Raw genomic sequence first — 22,499 nt, 5'->3', positions numbered from 1 at the left:
AAAATAATCCAGCCCTGGATTATACTGTCTAGATTTTACTTGTTTTTTAACGAGAAAACAGAACGATATACAAAAGCAAATGATTTGCCATAAATCACATACAAGTGGATATTATTTAATATATAAATGTTTAACAGCATTTTCCTCAAATACATTTCCCATAATATTACTTAAAGTTGTATAATTTAAACCATCTGCAAACTGGAAAAATATGAATTACTGCAATGGATTAGAAGTGTGTATTGGTACAGTTCTTCAACTTGTTCAGGCCAGTTTTACTCGATGCATTGCAATTAAAGATCATTTAGCAAAGGGTATGATCATTTAACCACTTGGTGTATTCCAGTAGACATGATGTACCCTTATTTCATATATATATATATTACTATTCAAATTCTCAGAAGTTCATTTAGTAAAAAGGGCTTTATGTACTGCAGTACACAGGTTCTGCTCTGACCATGACACGTCTCACTGATTGGTGGGTTTGGAGCGTGATATTGTCTAAGTGTAGATTTCCATTAAACAGGCTTGCTACATCCAGATACATTAATTGTTGTTAATAATCTCCAAGAGTCGCTCTCCTTTTCTGTAATGCCTTTAAAAGCTCATCTGAAATGCCAGAGTCTGTTTTGGGGGGGAAAAAATTAAAAAATTTAAAACCACTTGAGGCAAACAGGTTCTTATGTTATCTAGGTTTTAGAACACAGCAGGCTTTCAAGTTTTACCCCTGTGTATAGTTAGCAATACAGGTAAAAGCATGTTTTATTGTCCCATAAAAGTCTCAGTCAACCTTAAATGGGTAATTTTTACTGTGTCTTTAAAAGAAAACATTTTCTTACCATTGTCATTAGCGTACATTTCTTGCAAATTTTTCTGTAGATAATTTTGTTTTCCAGGCTTTATTTAAAATGAAGATAATGCAAATAAAAAAATACAACTAAATAACTCATGTACCCTTCAATATCCTTTATAGCCTGACATATAAAATCTACATGTGGTAAAGCCTGTAAATTAAATCTTATTGATAATGGGATCTGTCATCTTGTGTTAAGCATTGCTTGACCATCCTTGTATATAAAAATAAAAAAAAACATTGCTAAAACTGACTATAATTGTATGAACTTGGTAGCAAAGAATTAACGTTGTAACAGAGGGTATGTAGAAATCCAGTCTGCAACTTATAAAACTCCCAATGTGGTGTGAGGTGGGATCCTAGAACATGCAGCACATACAGTGACTCTTTATGGTAAACAGGCTTCAGGCAATTCAAATTGAAAAAAAGTAATCTGGAATACTAAAATACAGAAACGTAAGAGAATTGGAAGAACATTTTAATGCCAATGTGTAGGAACATTATAAAACCTTGGTTAGTATGCCCTTTAATTGGCCTTCTGAACAATATACATTATAAATAAGATACCAGAATATAGCCATTATAGTAATTGACATGTTTAATACCTGGCACTGGAACAGCCTGGATTAGAGGACGATCATCTGCAAACAGTAAAAAAAAAGTGCTGTTTTCACAAGGTGGTTCTTCAAGAACACTCTCGAGACAGGGTTGGCTTTGCACATCAAGGAATGATTTAGTCACAGCGATTGCAGGCTCTCAATCCAATGCAGCATGTTTTTAATGAACTTGAACAACACACTCATAATAACAATCCTCTGCTTACCTGTATGCACCAATTGGGTGAAATATTAACGATTGACATGCCTTTTAGCACCTTATTGGAAGTCTTGTCAAGGCTGTGAAAAGGGCACACTGTGTCCCAACCCAATATTAGATAGTTCCTAAGAAAGTGGCCAGGCAGTGTATGCATGACATTATTTCAGGAAATGACGCCATCCTAATAAACTGTGCCTTTTTACTTAATATGTCCTGATCTCCCCTGTCTGTCATTGATCACAATTTTTGTTACACAATGCCAACACATTTTACCCTAAAGATTTCAGTGTGACTGTTGAACTATATTACCTCGCAGTTCCCCTTCATGTGCACTGTACTACATCAGAAACCAGACCACCTTGGCTTTAGAATTTGGTTTTATTTCCTCCATGCAGTTTCAGCTACACAGATACACACTTCCTCCCTCGCTGACGCCTCATACCCATACTCTGTAAACTAAACAAAAGCTCCTTCTAATTCCCCCCCTACTACTACTATATTACTGCAATACTAATACGACTACTAGTGTACCTGCTACTCTACCATAGGTTATTACTGTCATATGCAAGTGCTGCTTTGCCCAAGGCAGCAAAACAAAAATGTAAACAAACCAAAAAAAGAAATGGTGATCTCCTTTTTCACCAAAAGGTGTTTTCATTATTTTAAAAAATGTAAAAACTATTTTGACATTTATTTATTTTTTTTTAATATTCAGGTTGACTGTGAGGAGCCAAAAGGATTTAAAAAAACATCATGTAAAATGTGTGGATATATATAAGGAAAACTGTGGTAATTAACATTATATATATATATATATATATATATATATATATATATATGGGTTTTTACTGGAGCAATCTAGGTAAAGTACCTTGCTCAAGGGTACAGCAGCAGTGTCCCCCACCCTGGGATTGAACCCACGACCCTCCGGTCAAGAGTCCAGAGCCCCTAACCACTACTCCACACTACTGCCCTAAATATATACAATAGCAGTAGATTATTATACAGAGAATAATGATATATTCTAAACCTGTTCGTATAAAAATGTTCATTACCACAGTTTTCCTTGTCTGCTTAAATTACGCCTATTTCAGTAAAACAGATTGTCTGTGTTCTACCTCTAGATTTTTAAAGCGCTACTTACATAGCACACTTTTATAAAGTATAGTGAAACTGTTTCAGATAAATGAAATAACTTACCCTTCAAATTCAGTTGATTTTTTTTGTCGTGTTCTAGGAAAGGAAAAAAAAAAAAGTTAACTTAAGAATGTACAGTTATGTATAAGGGATTCTAAATGTGACTCATAGAACTATGTAACCCCTAATGGTTTAATAATGTTTATAATAATTAACTACTAATTGGTTCAAGTAAGTTGGATGGTTGGAACAAAAACCTGGACTGGCTAGCTTAGGGCCATTACAAATATGCTTAGTTTTTTTTTTTTTTTTTTAATAAACCCAGTTCAGTTTGCCTGAAAATGAAATTCATATCACACTTCAAATTAACTCAGCATGTTTTCCTGATTTGCTTCCAACTTTTTTCTGAAACGATTTTGCTTTAACATTGTACTGAAGTAAACCAACCAAACTGAGTTTGTATGTCCAAACAAACTGAGGCCACCACAGCTTTGATTAAAACAAACTGTGAAAGTGACTTAGTTTGTTTTGGAGCAATCATATACACTTTCCAACAAACCAAAACACACTCTTGAATACTGGAATGAGTCCTTATCCAACCGCTGCTGTCTGGAGTACCAGCTTTAAGATGAGAGAGTTTTGAAAAACACTACGCAGAAATAAACCATAAAAAAAGATATTGTTTCTCTTCTAAAAAAAAATATATATAAGAATCTCAAAACAATATCCATGAAGTACATGCCATATTTATACTCGTGCCCTCATTCAGCAGCGTTTATTCCTAGTTATTTTTCCAACAAACTGCCAATACAATGTAGGGATACCTTGCCCAAGAGGACTGGATTTCTACAGTAAGCTGGCAAGAAAATAATTCCTACATACTTCTGACTGAAAGGCAGAAAGCAGCCAACCAAACATATAGGATCTGTACTGTTACCAAAGGGAGAGAAATGTTTGGACGCCACTTCTTCCATGGTATATACGTAGTGGAAAAGTATTAGTCAATCATCTATGAAAACACCACAAGCCAATAAAGGGAAATAGGACATATAAGAGCTGATGTAAGGATAGGCGCAGTGCAAACAATTGTGGCTTCAAAATCCAAATTGCCTAGCGACCAGGCAATTATTTTGCACTGCGGCCTATGTAAGCTTAAGAGCAATGCAAATTACTCAACACTCGCAAATAATGAGCTGCAATCATGATAATGAGGGTCACAATGAGCACCGCCTGTGCATCGGGCTATTTAGCGGCCACACTTACAGCCCAGAGGTGTAGTGAGTTAGGAGTACAGAGAGCAGTAGGCACTGTATGGGATTTGTGGAGCACGAAAATCAAACCAAACAAAAAAATGTCAGAGGAAGGGCAGCAAAGTTTTGCGCCCGCTTAGTATTCCAGATCCCCACCCAGTACCAAGTTCTTTTCTTCATTTGAATACATTACCATCATTAATGCATTTAAATGACATTGAAAAGTGCTAATTTGACAGCGGCTGCAGAATGCCAGGTGAAAAACATTCTTTACATATGCCGCATTTTTTGGGGCTGCTGAAGTCCTACTTTAAGCATCACTTTGCACGTATCCTTACATCAGCCCCATAATGTTAGTTGTGGTCATAGTAAGTATTCGCCTGTGTACAGGCATGTATTCAAGGATTTCTAATTCATCATTTAATCATAGCTGAATAAATCACAGACAGGTGCAGTAATCCATAAGACTTTAAGAATAGTTCAAACATATTTAGGAAAGTTTTTACAAAACTTAAAAAAAAAACTAAGAAGAAAGCAGGTAATATGCTCTTTAAATGCTGTTAACATGTGCACACAAAAGGTTGTGTGTGGTGTTTTTAAAATATATCATTTATATATATCATATACTGTATACCAGAACTGGTGGTTCGCCCTCCGCTAACATGATTCAACTCTTAAGTACTTAATGCAAAGAGCGTTTCTGGGCATGTTCCACCTCAGTTTCAAATATCCATAAGCTAAAACTTTAAATAAAAAAAGAAAAAAAAAGGATGCACAGTTGGATCAATTATATAAACTATAGAAGTAAACAGACACCAAATAATGATATGTGATACCTGTGGAAACTGCAGCTTTAAGAGGGAAACTGAACACAGAGTTCTTGTTTCAGGCTATTCAAAGTCAGAAAGAAAACTTTATTACTACTGTTAAAGTCCCCACAGGAAACCTAAAGAACACGAGTGCTCACTACTGTGGCTGTTCAATCAAAATCCAGCAGGATGTATGGAAAGTGTTAGGTGTAGCATTGATCATTCAGAGTACGATGTCAAATAGGAACCATAACTGCAACTCGAAGCCCTTTTTTCAGAATATCCATTCAAGAATATTGCAGGGACATAAACTTAAGTGCACTTTGTTACCATTATGCTTTTCACTGCAATTGCATTGTCAAAAGAAGTGCCACTTTTATGCAACTAATTTGGTCTATATAATCAATTTAGCCAAAAGTCAAAACAATGTGACTGTCAAAAGGTTAATATTTACTGTGTAACACTAATATTTTAACTTAATTTACAAACTCATAGAATACATCTGTGTTCCAAATTTAAAGACCATGGATTGTGTTCTATACCATCAGTATAGCCAAATGTGAAAACCATGTGGGTTGATTTATATCTCTATATATCAGAAACATAAAAAGATACCTGACAGCCATATTAGTTCAGAGGTTACTGTCGTGGTCAGCAACACATTTAGCATGCCAGGCTTATATAACCCTGCAAATATGAAGTCACTCCCTCAAATGGTCTCAGAGAGAAAATACAGAATACACTTGGGTACCAAATATAAAGCCAACATCTCAAAGTGCAAGTTCTGGAATCCTAAAATGTGCAGTCATCTATAAAGGTCACAGGTTAAAGTGAAGAGTGACAATGAGATTTTGCCAGAGGATATTTTATATCTGAAAATCTAAATTTGAAAGCTGACATGGTTTATGAGGCATTAATAGTTGTAATGCCCCCCTTACATGGATGCTTAAATCACCAGATTAAAACTCACTAGCTACAGTTGACATAAAACTCATCAAATTACTCCAGTTTGTTTTCGACTAAAATTAACTGGATGTGTCCCTTAAGGAGATTTCAGTATTATGAGTTACTGCAGCTTGCAGCAGCTGTGCTGGTTTACCATCTACATTGATGTAGTTAACTTCAAGATATTCGTGATCAGAGCTTTGACTTGAAGTTGGTGGAGGAGTTGGGTTTTGGATCATTGGAGCAACTACTGCCTGGGGGATTTGCCTCTTCTGCTGATCTTTTCTTTCATTGAGCACAACTGGCTGGTCTGAGGAAGACAAACAAAACACATCTGAGACGAGAGGTCATTTTGTTAAGTTTTAATGCCAGTAAATTGCACTGGGAAATCCCAACAGAACCATGAACATGGATGGATTTGAAACAAAAGTTGCACAGTGGTCCTGATAGACTAGGATACTGGTAACCAGCTTGCTACATTTCATCCTACACTGGCTGGATCCCGTTATGACTTGCATTATTTTTTTTTATGGTGCTAATTGCAGTCATAGGAGAGCAGTCATAGAAGAACATCCTCCTGAACATAACACTCAATTAGAAAAAAATTCTTACAAAAATAAACAAAAGCTTCTACGATTAAGACATTTCTGTGTTAAAAGATTACTATTTAGGCTTCACTGGATACATTTTTGAGTGTGACATTTTTATGGTGCCATGCAAACCAAAACAGAGTTGTGTTAGAAACACCTGTGCCAGCAAAACTCCTGCACTGAAATAATCAGATAGTTTTTCAGCCTTTTTAAATACTAAATACTGTTTAACTAATATATTTATGCAATTTTTATTTTATTTTATTATAGCCCAAAAGTTTGAACTAAAAAAGTTGACTGCACAAAACAAAATGTGTTGGCTAACCTCTTCTACTGAGTTTTTTCATGTTTTTCTTTGTTCATTTTGAAAACTTTAGATGCATTTAGCTACCAACCCTCAACGTGATTAAGTTTTCAAAAATCCAAAGAATGATTCATTAAATCAAATATTGTAATATCATACCAATTGTGGTGGCATAAGTGTGTGGCTGGATGAAAGGTCTGAGATTTCCGTTAGTCTCTTTTACAAAATGATCAGTAACATCACAGAGGCTGGAAACAGTGACCTGTCCGAAAAAAAGACTCCACTTTTAGCAAAAGAAAATGAGATTGTCATACACGTCTAGCATGCCAATGAACTATCTGAACCTGCTATGTAACACATAGGCCTATATACAGTATCTCCTACTATCCCTATATATATAGCTATGTTTCAACATTGTACACATACATTTAATATATGTCTAGATTTAACATCATTTTCTGTCCACATGTACAGACCCAGGGCCCGAAGGAGAGATATACACTGCCTGGCCACTTTAATAGGACTTGTACCTACAGTAATATTGTGTTTGGTAACAGTTTGCCCTGATCCACAGCCTTGACACATAGTGTTGGAAGGTGTCTAGAGCAGTGGTCCTCAAAGAGGTGCCCGTGGGCAAATTCGTGCCCGTGAAGCCGGGCCCTCGTGCCTGCGGCAGTTGTTCTTAAATTATGGGTCGTGAACAGATTTCTGGCGGGTCGTAGTGTGGGAAAATAAATAAAGCTTTAAACACGTTTTTCCAACAAAAGCGTCACAGCAGCCTGTTGACAGTGCTGCTCGCTTATGATGTGTTTGTACGTACTCGACATATATTTTTTTCCTGAAGGGCCTCTGCGATACGATCAACCAATTGAATATCTGCATTTTCTCTGCGGTAGCCCAAAGATAAGTTAGCTGGGTGGGGCATAAACTGTGTCTGTTTCAGTTGCAGGTTCTGACAGTAAGTTTAACCAATAGGAGAGTCAAATATCTGCCAAGCTGTCCAAACATAAGCAGGCACAGACTGTTCACGGTATTCTGCATGAAAATTGGCGAGTAAGTAGCCAATAGGAAAGTGAAAGATCTGACAGCTGTCCAATCATTCGTGAGCAGAGGCGGGGTGTTAATATGCCGGCTAAACACTGATTTTCGCCGACTGTTATTGAGAAAAATAATACATTTCAGTATTTAGAATTTAATTTTCTATCTATCTATTTTTTAATTTCAACAGACATGGGAAACACGGTAGTAGATTTAGTTACGAAATCCACTTTCTCAGAATAATTGTACTGGAGATGAGCGATCTTTAAACAGAATTTTGCCAAATTGAAACAAAGTGAGACGCTATCTATCCTCTTATTTCAGTTTACTCATGGTTATCTGTGTAAACATGCTATTTAAAAATATTTGCATCGCGTATTTTATACAAATTATTTAAAGAATAAGTGCAGCACTCACAATTACTGTCTGAGACTTGGCCTTATCAGAGTGAGCCAAGAATAACTCCCACTAAAACTCTGGGTAAAATTTATTATTTTTCTCATATATATATATATATATATATATATATATATATATATAGGGAAGGCAGTGTTTAAGATATGAACTTATGCAATACTCAGCGTGCCCGCAAACAGCCAAGTAAGATCAATTTATGCCCGTGCTCAAATTACTTTGAGGACCGCTGGTCTAGAGGGACGTTAATCAATTCAGTCATGAATATTTCACACAATTGTTGCAGAGGATTGTGCTGACGAATGTGTTGTTCGTGTTCATCCCTAACAGGATCAATTGGATTGAGATCCAGAGAGGGAGGTGGCCATGCTCCTCAAAACATTCACACACAATTTTGGCACGGTGGATGCATAATTATGTAAATGTGCATCAAAAAAGAAAATGTATCAGGGGTTCCCGAGTGGCTCATCCAGTTAAAGCGCTGCCGCTGCGAGTGCAGGATGAGTCACACAGCTTGGACAGCGCCAGTTCACATCCGGGGTGTGCAAAGAGGACGAACTTTGCTGGGGACCCTGAGCGGGGTGTCACATTGGCTCTGACGCTCCAGGCGTGGGGATGGGAAACCAGCAGGTATCGCTTCTCCTCATCACGCAACTGCGAACCCTACTGGCCAGACACCGAACACATTCAGAGTGGATAAAAACCAGGGCTGGTCTCTGTTCTCCGGAATCGGTAGCCCGCCCACCTCTGCTCTGGATTGCTCGACGTAAAAGCAGTTCTGGCTTTAGGCTTGTGAGATCGGAGGACGCTCACATGCCCTCGGAACGTCTGTGATGTGTGGGGACTCGGTGAGGTGAAAAAACATAATTGGACATTCCAAATTGGGGGAACATAAATAAAAATAATAACTGGTCACTCTAAATTAAAAAAAAATAAAAATAAAAAAAAAGGAAACGCATCACAGGAAATATTAAGTAAATAAATAAAAACATAAATAAATGGAACTTACAGGAGTATCAAGCGCTATGGAAAAGCCATTCTCTGCACACATCACTTTGTAATGCTTTATAGATGGTCCACTGTAATAAAATATTCATGTCAGTCATGTGGTATCCTTCGTTTACAGATTCACTTGGGAATGTTTTTTAAATGAAGCTCATGATGGCTCTATATACATACTCAGTGAGCAGCTGCCTGACTGTCACTGCGAAACTCATCTTTTCACTGCCAGGTCTTAAGATCATGTTTCCAAACTCTGGGGATTCTGCCAGCATTTCTATGGCTTTGTTTCGAGATACAGAGTAGAAACACCTACAGCAATAAACAAAGACAAATGTTTAGTTGATACAAAACAAAAATTATTTCATATATGGTGAGTATAGCCATAAATGTTGAGAAAGATATACACAATATTACAAAGAGGACCCTATTTTATACACAGGTGTAGTCCCTGTACGCTTTTCCCATTAATGTGATTTTGCAGTCTTAAAATCCTGATCCGCCTCATTCTAGCGTAAACATGAAACTGCGAGGAGGAACATGCTGGCTAGTTTTAAGTTACTGACATTCCCTTTAAAAATAATAAAGTGAGTGTGTTTGCATTTTCTGTGACTTTTTAATTTAGTCGTTTCCAATGATTTTTAACCCAGTTTTCTCCCCAGTTTGGAATCGCCAATTGTGTTACTAGTGACCCCCCGGTGACTCAGAAAACGGAAGCTGAAACACGCATCCTCCGAAACGTGTTCCTGCCAAGCTGTCATTTTTCGCACAACGAAGCCATCAGACCTATAGTGCCGGAGGACAACACAGATCTAAATGGCTCCACAGCAGACCCGCAGGCGCCCTATCAGCCAGGGGTCGCTGGTGTGCAGTGAAACTGCCCTGCCGACCTAAGCCCTCCCTACCCAGGCGGCGCTCGGCCAATTGTTCTCCGCTCCCTGGGAACCCCCGGTCATGGTCGGCAATGACATAGCCTGGATTCGAACCTGCGATCTCCAGGCTATAGGGCGCATCCCCCATTTTCTGTGATTTTGATGAAGAATAAGTATAAAAAAAACACAGCAGTAGTGTTTTGGGTATTTGTTATGTCCAGTACAAATTGTAATTCTTATACACCACTTCATGGCCTATTTCTGCAGATGACATTGGAAAAGAAGAGCATTTAAACCAATTATAATATAACACCCAAAATAGAAAGGTATAGTTTTTTTTAAATTTCATAATATCTGTAACTTGCTTCCTGTTTCTGACACAAAAAAATTACTTACAGTAATCTACTGCCATTTAATATTGATGGATTTGTGACTGCTCTCCATTAAAAGTCTGATTCATCTTTTTTGTCCATATTGCTGTTTATTTACACAGATATATACAGAGGTTGCTTACTGCGGAACATTAGAAGCCTCAGGTGGTTCTTGCTCTTTTACAGGCACAGGCTGTCTTGCTTGTCGTTGCTTTTCGTCTTTCAACACTTCCTTCAGTCTTAGCAGTTGTCCAGGAAGCAGCTGAAGCTTGCTAGGAATTTCCAGCTGCAATAATAATGTATATGTACTAAGGCTGTCAAGCAATTAAAAAAATGAATCGCGATTAATCTCGCAATTTTTATCTTAGTTTTTTTATCTTAGTTAATCTTGGTTTTAATTGCATATTTAATTGATACAATTACTGCATCCATCTCATTCATTTGTTTTATTACTGATGCTATTATTATTATTATTATTATTATTATTATTATTATTATTATTATTATTATTATTATTATTTTAAAGTTCTTCTTATTACCTATAAGGCCTTAGATGGTCTTGGACCTTCTTATCTTCAAGATATGATGACCCCACATGCCCCTGGTCGTTCCCTGAGATCACAAAATGCTAATCTTCTGACAGTCCCTAAAATTCGTTTGAATTTTTTGAAGTCAGAGCTGGGGCATTTAGTTATAATGCCCCTCATCTTTGGAACTTGCTCCCTATTCATATCAGGAATGCCAGCAAAACTGAGTCTTTTAAAAATGTATTTGTTTGGGTCTGTTTATTTGTAGCTGGATTATATATTAGACACAGGCTTTTTTCTTTTGTAAAGCGCCCTGGAATGCTTGCATGAAGAGCACTATATAAGTGAAATTTGTATTGTATTGTTGTATTATTATTATCATCATCATTCAAAAAAACAACCCACCATAAAACAACCTGTTGTCTTATTTCTGGAATAATATTGTTGCCCCTTCCTTATAGTTTTATATTTATTTACACAAAATTGTACAGAAAAACTCCAGCATTTGCTGTTAAATTGCTTGAACTAACTGCTAAGTCACCTTAATGCATTTCAGATTATACTGTGTGTGTGTTTATTATAATAATAATAATAATAATAATAATAATAATAAGTATTATTTTATATATATATATATATATATATATATATATATATATATATATATATATATATATATTGTGAAACGATTGCACTCACTTGGGTTCGTTGCCCCTTTAAGAATCTGACCCAGCACACAGAAATTGGATTTTCAGCGCTGATGCGCAATTTTTTTAATAACACACAATAAAACAAAATACAAAATAAACACCTAGCTCTTTCTGAGCACTAACTACACACGCAGGAACCTAACTACCACAGGACGGCTAAGCCGTTTCCCTGTCCCAAAACTTAACCACACAGGTTTGCACTATACCTTTTACCTCGGGACTGCCAGGAAGCAGAGCACTCCTTTCTGCCTCCTTCTCCTTAGCAGCCCCGAGCAGACTGCGTGCTCCCCTTTTAAACTCCGCACCTGGGTCTAATTCTCCAACAACGCCCAGGTGCGGATGATCATTAATAATAAAACAATTAAACAATTAAACTAAACAACAATACAATTAAGAAAATCAAATGAAACAATAAAGCAACACAAATCAAAACGGTGCGTCTCTCTCGCAGGGAGGTTTTAACCCCCTCCCTGCTGTCTCTCACAACCCGCTACGTTACAATATATATATATATATATATATATATATATATATATATATATATATATATATATATGTATGTAATGTTAGAAAGTGGTACATCGTCACAATGTGTTACACGTATATAATGTCGGAAAGCGGTACGCTATCACATCGAAAGTGGTACGCTGTCAGATATTGGTACATGTACAATCAATTGCGATCTGATGTGTGTTTTCCTGTTGTCAAACAGAGTTACATTTACCAATAATCTACCTTTTTTTTTTTTTGCAAACTTAAACTGGATATAGACAATCAATTTCTCTAAAAAGAAAAAAAAAAAAAATTCACGAGAAGTCCGATACAAAGTTGCACAAGTAAAAAAAAAACATTACAAGACCCAATGCATTGCATATGATAAATATTTGCACACTAATTTCTTAATGTTGGAAAAATATGATAAATTTAATTTAAAAAATATGTAAAAGACCGAAAACAGCATAACGTACCACATTTGAATGTGTGCTTCCCTGCTTTCTTAGCGGCAGTTGTTTAGCATGCGTGCGCAAATTTTTACCGCATATCTGAAAATAACACTTACACCTGTAACGTATCGACTGTCAGCATTAATATACGTTATAAACATTTTTATTCACTGATATGTATTTTTTTTTTAAAAACTTCCTATAGTAGTAGTTGAATTTCACTAATGAGAAGAATATTTTGTATACAACAGACGATGCTACGTTTGGTATGATTATTTTGTTACATCGCGTATCACTGCCTCACACCAGCTGTGAGAGAAAAAGACACTTATCGCAAAGCTGGGGGTTTTTTTTTGCACAAAGTTCCCTCCGTTACCGGGGATGTCAGGAAGCCAGCCCAGTGTACAAAATATAACTTAAAAAAAGTAAAAGTCAAGAAATATAAAACATATTTTAACACAACTCTCTGTAGTATATTTACATTTAAGCAGCGCGACGAGTTAATGTGAGACGTTTGGTTTGATTTTCTGCAATGACATCTACTGTCTGAAGCGCAGTAACGGTAGGACCAAAATAGGGTGTTTTCCATCTAAACAGACAATTATTCAGCTTCACAACAGGCAGAAATGGAATCTAGACATATTAAGGAACAAAATGATACCAAAAAAAACTTAGTCTGACGGTGGGTGCAGTCAGTTAAAAAACTAAGAGCTTTCTGAGTTATGACTCATGGACTATAACTATCTATGCAAGCGCCGACTGCACTCAGTGCTGCAGTTTCATAGGAAATGTGCTTCACTTGTTAACAGGATTATGCAATTATCATCTAATGCACTGCAGTTGTATAATTCTTAAACCTTAAAATATTATATTGGCACACCACGGCTATTGTTAAAAGAAATGTAGTTTTTTCTTCATTTCCAGAATATAGATTCACTGACTGGCACAACACTTAACCACTGCTTTTACAACTACATTTATTTCCTCTGCAACAAGTATTAGACCTCCATCTGTGCCTCTCAATCAACTTCTATGCAGAACAGACTCAATGTGGGCCTAGGGGCCCTAATACCTGCTGCACATGAAGAGGTCTTATAGTGGGCAGTCAAAGTAAATCTAACGTCTGGAGAAATTCTGTAGAAATCAGCGGTCCCAGCTGGCAACTGTCACAGCGCATCCTCCATCTCAGTAAAGGAAGGATTTGCACATTATGAATAAATCTTAGGGAACAAAATGTTTTCAGACAGAAAAATTAACCTTTAGAAAATCCTAAAAAAAAAAAACTCTGCCCATTTCTTCCCCCCAGAATGCCCTGAGCAGAAATGTACAACCTCTAGATCTGGAGGGAAAACCTCTGATCCGGCAACACTGACTGCACTCATTGCGTTGCATGCACTCAAGTACTGTATATTAAAATGGTGCAGCAGGGAATGAATAAAAGAGGGTCAAGACAGAGGGGTGCGATTAATAGACAGCCCTAATATGTACAGGTAGGCGTTACATTAGCTTAGCTTTTCAAGCACTAAAGGAACATGACATGTGACATTGTTGACATGTCTGGGCAAGGAGCAGAATATAGTCTGAATTTTAAAAGATCCTCCAGGAGTCAATAAACTAAAGGAATTTACACAGAACCTTTGCTATAGCTTCTTGGCAAACTCGCAATATGAAAAAAATAATAATGTTGCAACAATCTAAGATGCAAATCTGTGTACTTCAAGAAACACCTTTCACCTCACCACACACCAACAAAACAAACACAGTCAAATTATTACCACAACAATATAACACATTTAGTGTAAATTAATAGTTATTTTCCAAATTAAAGGTTTTTTTTCTTCCTTTGTCTGAGGCTTAACTGACCTGTAAGAGGAACTTACTTAAACCTCAGTTTTCACTTCTCACCTGAATAAATGGTCTTTGTGGACTCGAAAGTGTATTTTACACACATATTCATGTGATTAAATCTTCAAATTTATAAGGGAAGCTGATGCATTGCTCTCAGCTTTAAAATAAAAACAAAATGCAGTACATGCTGTATACCAAAACCACATCTATAAAACAAACCTTAGCCACTGTAAGAATAAACCCTTTCCATTCCTCTCCAGCATCAGGATTTTCAATCTGAAATGGAAATAAAAAAGATATAAGATGCCATTGTTTGTAATACTAAATACCAGTTTTGTTGTGCTTTTGTATTGTGATATTGTGTAATATAATATTTTGTAACAACTGTAAGTCGCCCTGGATAAGGGTGTATGCTAAGAAATTAATAATAATAATAATAATAATAATAATAATAATAATAATAACTTGCAGTTAGACTAATAACTTAAAGCACCATTAGGCCTACCCATTGTAAGGGTTATCTAGAAGAAAACTCTCACTTTTCCAGCTAGCTCTTTAGCGTAAGGTCTATTTACTGTGCATAACCCTTTTGGGTCCCATATCACTCAACAAGGGCACCAGTAATATCCAATAGGTATGCAGCTAAGTAACTCATGTATATTTAAATTGGACACCAGGCATCATCGACAACATTTTCATAAAGACTAATTGGAACTACAATTTGTGCATAATCCTTCATAACCACTTTGAAAATGGACATAGCTTGCATATAAATATTCATAACATTATCATAATTTCTAACCAAATGTACTGGAGGCAATTGTGAATGAAAGAATGTTGTTTATTATTTGAATGGCATTGAATCACATAACATTGTATCTGTTCTCAATACCTAGTTCAGAAAAATGGTGGATGAGGCAAATCCTGTGGAGTAAAGCAGAGAGGAATCGGAACCAAATAAACTGTAGGGGTCCTGCTTGGGAATGGCAAATGCTGGTGTGGATGTGACTCGGAGGTAAGTGGCTGCAATGAACAATTCAGACCTGAGAATGTATGCATCATTTTAATATTCAAATACAGTATATTAGTATATTTAACATATTTAAATGTGTATCTTAGGTACTGGCAATTAAAAAACATGACCTTTCTACAGACTGCCCTCTGGACTGCCACTTACGAACACACACATGACTATTAATGGCTTTTAATCTCACATGGAGTGAAACTGTCAGCATACTGCTAGAAAACATCAAGTAAGTAAGTTATTACATATTTTCTATTCTAGCAATAATTCAACCCCAATTTGGCCTGGATTTTCACTTCTCCTTATTAAGTTGTGTGGAAAACGCTCCTTGATTAAAGTATATTATTCCAGTCTAAAGAACATACAATATATTTTTTTAAAAAGCCCTTTAAGATTAAAATGACAATAGGAAACTGATGTTAATCTATCATTATTTTGGCCTTATCATTACATCACAGTGGAAAATAGGGTCCATTGACTCCTTCCCATTATGTTCATTTACAATTCTTAAATAAAGTGAAAATAAAAGATACAAAAATCAATAATAGCAACTCAAAACAGCCGGGTCTATTTTAATGATCTAAACCAGAGGTTCTCAAACTTTCTTTGCTGGGACCCCCTTTGGAAAAGTTTCAGGCTGTGACGACCTCCAACCCCACCCCGCTGTGCGATATCATATGAAATTACTGTACATCACTGATCCCCAAACTTTGCTTCCCATGGACAACATCACTGAACAAGTAATGCACCGGGGGCAACATCATACTTTGCTCTACCTAGCAGCCTGAAGAAACATTTATGTGTGTAAAATAAAATATAGGACCTACATCTCAGACAGTGGTGATTCTAGAGTATAGCGCACAGGGGGGCACCAAGGGGGGACACATTTAATTATAGAGGGAGACATTAGGGGTTCTGCAGTGTTTTCACATCTAATAAAATGTCCCACAAAAACAACTGTGTTGATTAAAAATAAGAAATCTGCAATGGCATAATCTGAAGCAAAACTTAATTAAATAAAGTGGAAAAAAACACACAATTGTGTACCTGCAATTTAATGAATTCTGAAGTGCCTTGACCCCCCCTAACTTTAACCTGGACACATTTAAAAATACATAAATAGCAATAAAGAATAGAGTAAAATAAATATATAAATAACATTAAAAAAAGAATTTAATGCTGACATTAAATGCTGGGTGAGATTGGGTCTGATTTGAGAAGCTGACTATGACTAGAGAAGTACAAGAAATAAGAACGCCATCAACATATAATTAATGATTTAAAATGATTGTCAACCATATTTTTCTCTTACTAAACCACAAATGTAATATATTGTGAAAGAACAGAGTGGACCACAAATTAATTTCTATATGCATCATATCATATTGCAACACTCTCTTCGTGTCTGCAAGTGAAACAGGACTCCGGGAGACCAGATGGGATTCCAAACCTGCAGTTTATTCACTGAAATAAATAAGCACAACTAATCCCTGTTTGGGCCGAGATCACAGCAAAATAATAAAACAAAACTAATTCTCTTACTCTCTCTGTCGTCGTCTCACGCTCCCTCACTTGCTCTCTCTCTGTTCTTCTTGGTCTCTCACTTTCTTCTCTCTTCTACCCACTCTCACACTCTTTCTTCGTCACCGCACACTCCATACTTCCTTCAGGATTCTTTTTACTGCTTTACAGGTCAGGCCCTCACTTTTAGCCTCTTGTTCTGTCCATCACAGTCACCCAGCAAGCACTCACTCTCAGTCTGTGCCTTGTCCCACTCCCCCCCCCCCTTACTTAAAGCCTTGGGGGACTGTTCCATATATATATAAAAAGATTTCATATATTGTTTATGGAATATTTTGCCAAAAATGTAATAAAATAAAATATGTAGGAGAGACAGGTACAACACTATACAAACGCATACAGAATCACCTATCAAACATCAAAAAATACAAAAATAAATGAACCAGTGGTTCAGCACTGTACAAAGAACAAGCATAACATAAAATTCGTAGACGTCGTAGTTTTAGAAAAAAAATTAATTAGACAATGTACAATATAGAAGACTAAAAGAAAATAAATGGATAAATAAACTCTGTACCATGATGCCTGAAGGTTTAAATAGAAAGGAATAGAAAGGAATAGATCATTACAACTACAGTATGTGGTGAATGACATCACAATACATTAATAGATTTAAATAGATATAAATTATTGTAGTTGCCATGACATCCAAAGTCCATAAATACCTCCACTGTTTGTTTTCAAACACACTTCCCCTTGACAAATGCCATTTTGCAAACTTTAAGTGATTGTCCTTGTGACATTTTCCTAAGAGTGGCTTTTTCCTTGGCCTACGACCTATTGTTGAAATGGAAATCCCAGTCCCATTTTAAGCCTATTGTCGGGTTTGCACATATTCTGGCTCTTTGAGCTAATATATATATATATATATATATATATATATATATATATATATATATATATATATATATATATACTCAAAGCACACTCTTAAACTCAGGGGAGACGTTCAGGAGGACATAAAGATGTGTCGGACTCCTGTAAATGGATCGTTTGTGCACTGGGCTTGCAACGTATCCAGATGACTTAACTGGAGCCTAGTGCTGCAACCGTGCACGATACACGGAGACAACTGTCTTGCTAAGCTGTTTACAAAAATATTAAATTATATTTTCACAGCATTTAAAAAAACGCTCGGTATCGGCGCTATGCTTTAGTGCGAGAGGTCCCGGGTTCGCGCCCGCCCTTCGCCTACGTGTGGATTGCCTTGCCCTGTGTGATGTGCCTGCCTGCGTTAACCGAGATCGCCACATTGGTGTCAGAAGTGAACGCAGGTACCCCGAGACGAACTTGTCGGACTGAAAGAAGGAGAACAGAACGAAGAAAATGAGCTAAAAGAGAGAAAGAGCTAAAGAGAAGAAACAGCCGACTAGTAGAAGCGTGAGCTGTGGCTGACAGCAGCTTTGTTAAGCAATAATTGAAGCCAAAACAAATATATATAGTATACTTTGTACAGTAGCCACTTTTATAGTACTTCGACACATGAGACGTTAGTACAAAAAAAAAAACCTCCTGGTTTCACAAATCCGATTACCAATTGTAGACTCTCACCTTACCTAAATTAACATTCATTTCAGAAGACGGTGTTTTCAGTTACAGACTCATCTCTGACCCGTTTACTCAACGAAAAAAAAATGCAAATAATCCACCAGCCCAGCAGTGGATCAAAAAAAGAGGATATTTAGCAAAATAGACACACTTTTACATGTTAGTTTCGGAAAAAACGAGTAAAGAAATGATTGCATTGAATTTTCCAAACCAAAAACAAGCATTAATAGACTGCTGTTGACAAACTTTTTTTTAACATTTTATTTGTAACAATACAAGTCTGTGTCTCAGTGCGCGCTGCTTAAGAAAACTTTTTAAAGCTTTTTCGGTTTAAATAGCATAGGTATTTGTGATTTAAACAAACATGTTAAGTTCCTGACAGGGTTTGTAGTAAACAAATTACTTTTATAACAATTGATGATTTTTATACAGACGGTTCACTTCCACGCATCTTCTTTCTGTGTGCTTATGGTATAGCTCTAGTCCAGTAAAACAAAACCAAAAAAAAAGTTAATTAGCCGACCAGTAAAACACGACGGGAGGGCTGGCTTCATAATACATCTTATACTGTTAGGGATTAAATGTATATGCGCTGTAATAAAATCCTAAGGATTTTATGGTTATGAGTATTTTGTGATCATGCGACCCCCCCTACAATAGCCACGCAACCCCCTTTTGGGTCGGGACCCTGTGATAAAGAGAGAATGAATCAGTGCTGTAAATCTCCCTCCCAACCAGAAAGGGCTCTGTGTAAGGTTGGTAGTACACTTGGTAGACGACAGTGGGTGGAAACAGGAAGTTGGACATCTTGGAGTGTCTTCAGTTCAAAGCATCTTACTGGCTGCAAACCATGTTGATCAAGAGGTGATGGAGCTGGTTTGTTCTTTTTTACCATGTGTAATACCAGATGTCATGTTTATAAGGACAACACAGGTTTGCTATCAAAAATACACAATTGAGAAATTTTGAATGGATGTACATAGTGTGGAAAATTTATGGGATTCTTTTTTTAGTTACAATTACTTTAAAGTATTACAGACGGCTGAAGATTAATTAAAAAGCACTGACCTTGAGTCGAACTTCCTCGTTCAGCAGTGTTAGAGTAAACTCTGCAGAGATATAATTCTCTTTCAGACTCCAAGTATCCAGTGACTTCAGGTTCTGTAACTCAAGCTTTTCAGTATACTGTAGGGAGATTTAAAGGAAAAAATCATATTATATTTTAAATCTGTCTGAACATTCACATGTTCCATTTAAAAAGAATTCTTGAAGCTATCAAGAAAATTAAGAATGTATGTTACCGTGGCATTTTTCTCATCTGAATACAGGAAAATTGTGGACCCTCTGAGCTCTGCAAAATATCTATTAAAATCCTGTATAAAATACAATTCAAATAGTTTAATAGCAGAAGAAGCAAATTAAAGAGCAACTTGATATGGATATGAAATATCAGAGTTACCTTACCCAATGTATTCTTCTTCTTTAGAGTTCCTTTGTTTATCGTTTTCTGTTTCATCCTAGTGACTTTTTAAAAACAAAAAGGCAAAAGCACCTTGTGGCTCTCAAACATGTCTCATCTCTGTGTACAGCTGATACAGACCATTAACCTGCCCTAGTGGGTGTAAGAAATGCAGTACGGAAGTAAAAAATGAATAAACACAGACGGGCCGTGGCACAGTATTTCTTACACCCACTGGGTGCAGAGTGCTTTGGGGTTAATGGTACATTCTGGTGTACAAGCTGTACAAGATGAGGCCATAGGGGTGCTATAACCTTCTGAGATGTAAAATGTCACCAAGCTCGAATGGCTGCAACAGAAAATTATATACAAAGTGATTCTAAACTGCAAGAGGAATGCATTCATTAAGTTAACTGTGTTATTTCAGACCCATACAAAAACGGTCTTTACAAAACTGCCGGTTGCTGAAAATGTGCCTCTTCATTATGGCTATAAAGAACAGTAAAGAAAAGAACATTATGTACCATGTACAACTATAATGATGAATTACTCTGTAGCAAACTACTATTCAGTCCTATTCATTTTGTAGTTGTTAATATATGCAGGAAAAGTGGAACAAATTAACTTTTTGAATTTATCACTTAAGTCCAACGATAATCGAAAGCACAACAGTTCATACGTCCAAGAGGACACAGTTCTTGCTATGTAATCAGGGTGTGGAAAATCAAAGTCATACGTCAAGCACATTCATCATAACTTGTGTTGTATGAAGATACAGTTGGTCAGTGATTTTATTTGTTTATTATTCTGGTTTAGCCGGGACGCGTTTAATGTGTCCATTGCCTCTTGGGCAGATCAGGGGGAAAAAAAAATAGCAAGGTACTGGAGGCTGCCGAAATGTAAATGCACTGTATGTTACAGGGAATAAAGCTTATCTATGATTTACGAGAAGTAAAAATGTAGACAAATAACAGTGTAGTGTTTATGACTTGTCTTTGTTGATTTCTGTGTATTTCAAGTTAACTTACAGACAATAACTTGTTAAACACATACGGGTCTATTTTACTATTCTAAACAGTGGCAGATCTTCAAACTGTCACCCTAGAATTTATAACCCTGATTTTTGCATATCTCATTTCACGGGAATTGTATTACAGTAATATTAATATGTGGGTCAATAAATCCCAGCTGGATTAATATAGTTCAAGAGTGGCAGCGTTTAGATCTGCGACTGTTTATATCATTACACATGAGCTAAGGCGATGTGTGAATCTGTCGATTCTCTTGCTTTATTGTACAATCTGTCTGTCAAGTAGCATAACAATTGATTACTGAATTATTGATTACTGGAAAGACAGTTCATAGGAAAGATAGTTCATAGGAAAGACAGTTCTTTTAAACTCCCAGTTAAAGATTAACCCTCTTGTTTGCTTAACCAACACAGAGAACCTTATAAGAGTTTACCATAGGAAAGGCACAGCAAAAGCCTATTCAAGCATAGTGAAATCATGATAAAGCACAGGTAAGCATTGTAAAGCCCAGAGAGCTATGGTAAAGCATAAGTAAGTTAAATTATGATTAATGCACACACAAATAAAGGATACTATGATAAATAGCCATTGGAAAGCCTGCAAAATGACCATGCCAATTTACTGATGAACTTTAATAAGGAGAAATCAAACATTCCAACCATGTATTATACATAGTTATGTGCAGAACCAAGCAGTTTGTTTGTTTTAAGAACCTGTCTATCCGTTGCACAGACGGATCTTGACTCATACAGGGGAACAGCTAAAGGAAGATTGTTTTGATGTAGTATCCTAAACCAGTTACATTGTTATATTTCATTTTGATAACAATACTGTATGTTCACTATTAATATACAGCAATTAAAACAATATTACAATTATAATATTGATTATAAGTTTCCCATGATAAAAGCCTTACAAAGTTAAAACATACAGAAAAGCTTAAACATGGTGAACTATGTTAAAAGAACAGAAACAATGGAAAAATGGCAAATGTCCAAATTCTGAATGGTAAATATAAATATGGTACTAAACAACTATAAACTACATAGCAAGGCATACAAAAAGACTTAGAAACAATTACAAAATACATTTTCAAAGAAGCTACCTTTTCTCCCGTGTGTTTTTTCCGCACAAATCCGTCACAATATAATGGCAAGGCAGTGATTTTCCCTCGTTCTTTACTGATAAATCTCGGAGTTGGTTTTGGCGCAGCCATCTCGAATGCGATTCCGTTGAAAAATGAGAAGCTAGTCAGTTAAAGTCATCTGAGTTACTCACAAACAATTGAAGGCTGAAGCCAGTTCAACACTGTGCTACATCCAGAACAGCAGTGATTGAAGGAAAGGAGACAGAGTAAAGTGAGCGTTCAGTTTAGACTGTAGACATGAGGAAATGCTACACTCGAACTGAGACCAGGGGAAGCCCCGTA

At 36.4% G+C, this 22,499-nt stretch overlaps 1 protein-coding gene across 1 annotated transcript; it reads right to left on the bottom strand.

The window, feature by feature from the left end:
* Positions 1-83: 83 nt before the first annotated feature.
* LOC117420433 (signal-transducing adaptor protein 1-like) lies at positions 84-22,485 on the bottom strand. Its single transcript, XM_034921200.2, has 12 exons — positions 22,176-22,485; positions 19,882-19,953; positions 19,649-19,765; positions 14,647-14,703; positions 10,542-10,684; positions 9,336-9,467; positions 9,166-9,235; positions 6,864-6,966; positions 5,965-6,120; positions 2,870-2,902; positions 1,459-1,494; positions 84-624 (listed from the first exon to the last, which is right to left on the bottom strand). Exons 1-12 carry the CDS (start codon positions 22,284-22,286, stop codon positions 557-559), a joined length of 1,098 nt encoding a protein of 365 aa, XP_034777091.1. The 5' UTR covers positions 22,287-22,485; the 3' UTR covers positions 84-556.
* Between the last annotated feature and the right edge of the window lie 14 nt (positions 22,486-22,499).

Source organism: Acipenser ruthenus, chromosome 1, assembly GCF_902713425.1.
Source record: "Acipenser ruthenus chromosome 1, fAciRut3.2 maternal haplotype, whole genome shotgun sequence".
In the NCBI taxonomy this organism is placed as follows: domain Eukaryota; kingdom Metazoa; phylum Chordata; class Actinopteri; order Acipenseriformes; family Acipenseridae; genus Acipenser; species Acipenser ruthenus.
This window is presented reverse-complemented; position numbering and strand designations above follow the sequence as displayed.

Excerpts from the sequence above, each read along its gene's own strand:
- LOC117420433 (XM_034921200.2), bottom strand. The coding sequence starts at position 22,286 with ATGGCTGCGCCAAAACCAACTCCGAGATTTATCAGTAAAGAACGAGGG. Across the intron at positions 10,685-14,646 it reads TTATTCTTACAGTGGCTAAG|CTGGAAATTCCTAGCAAGCT; the intron begins GTTTGTTTTATA and ends TTATTATTGCAG. Across the intron at positions 9,468-10,541 it reads GAGGCTTCTAATGTTCCGCA|GTGTTTCTACTCTGTATCTC; the intron begins GTAAGCAACCTC and ends TTATTGCTGTAG.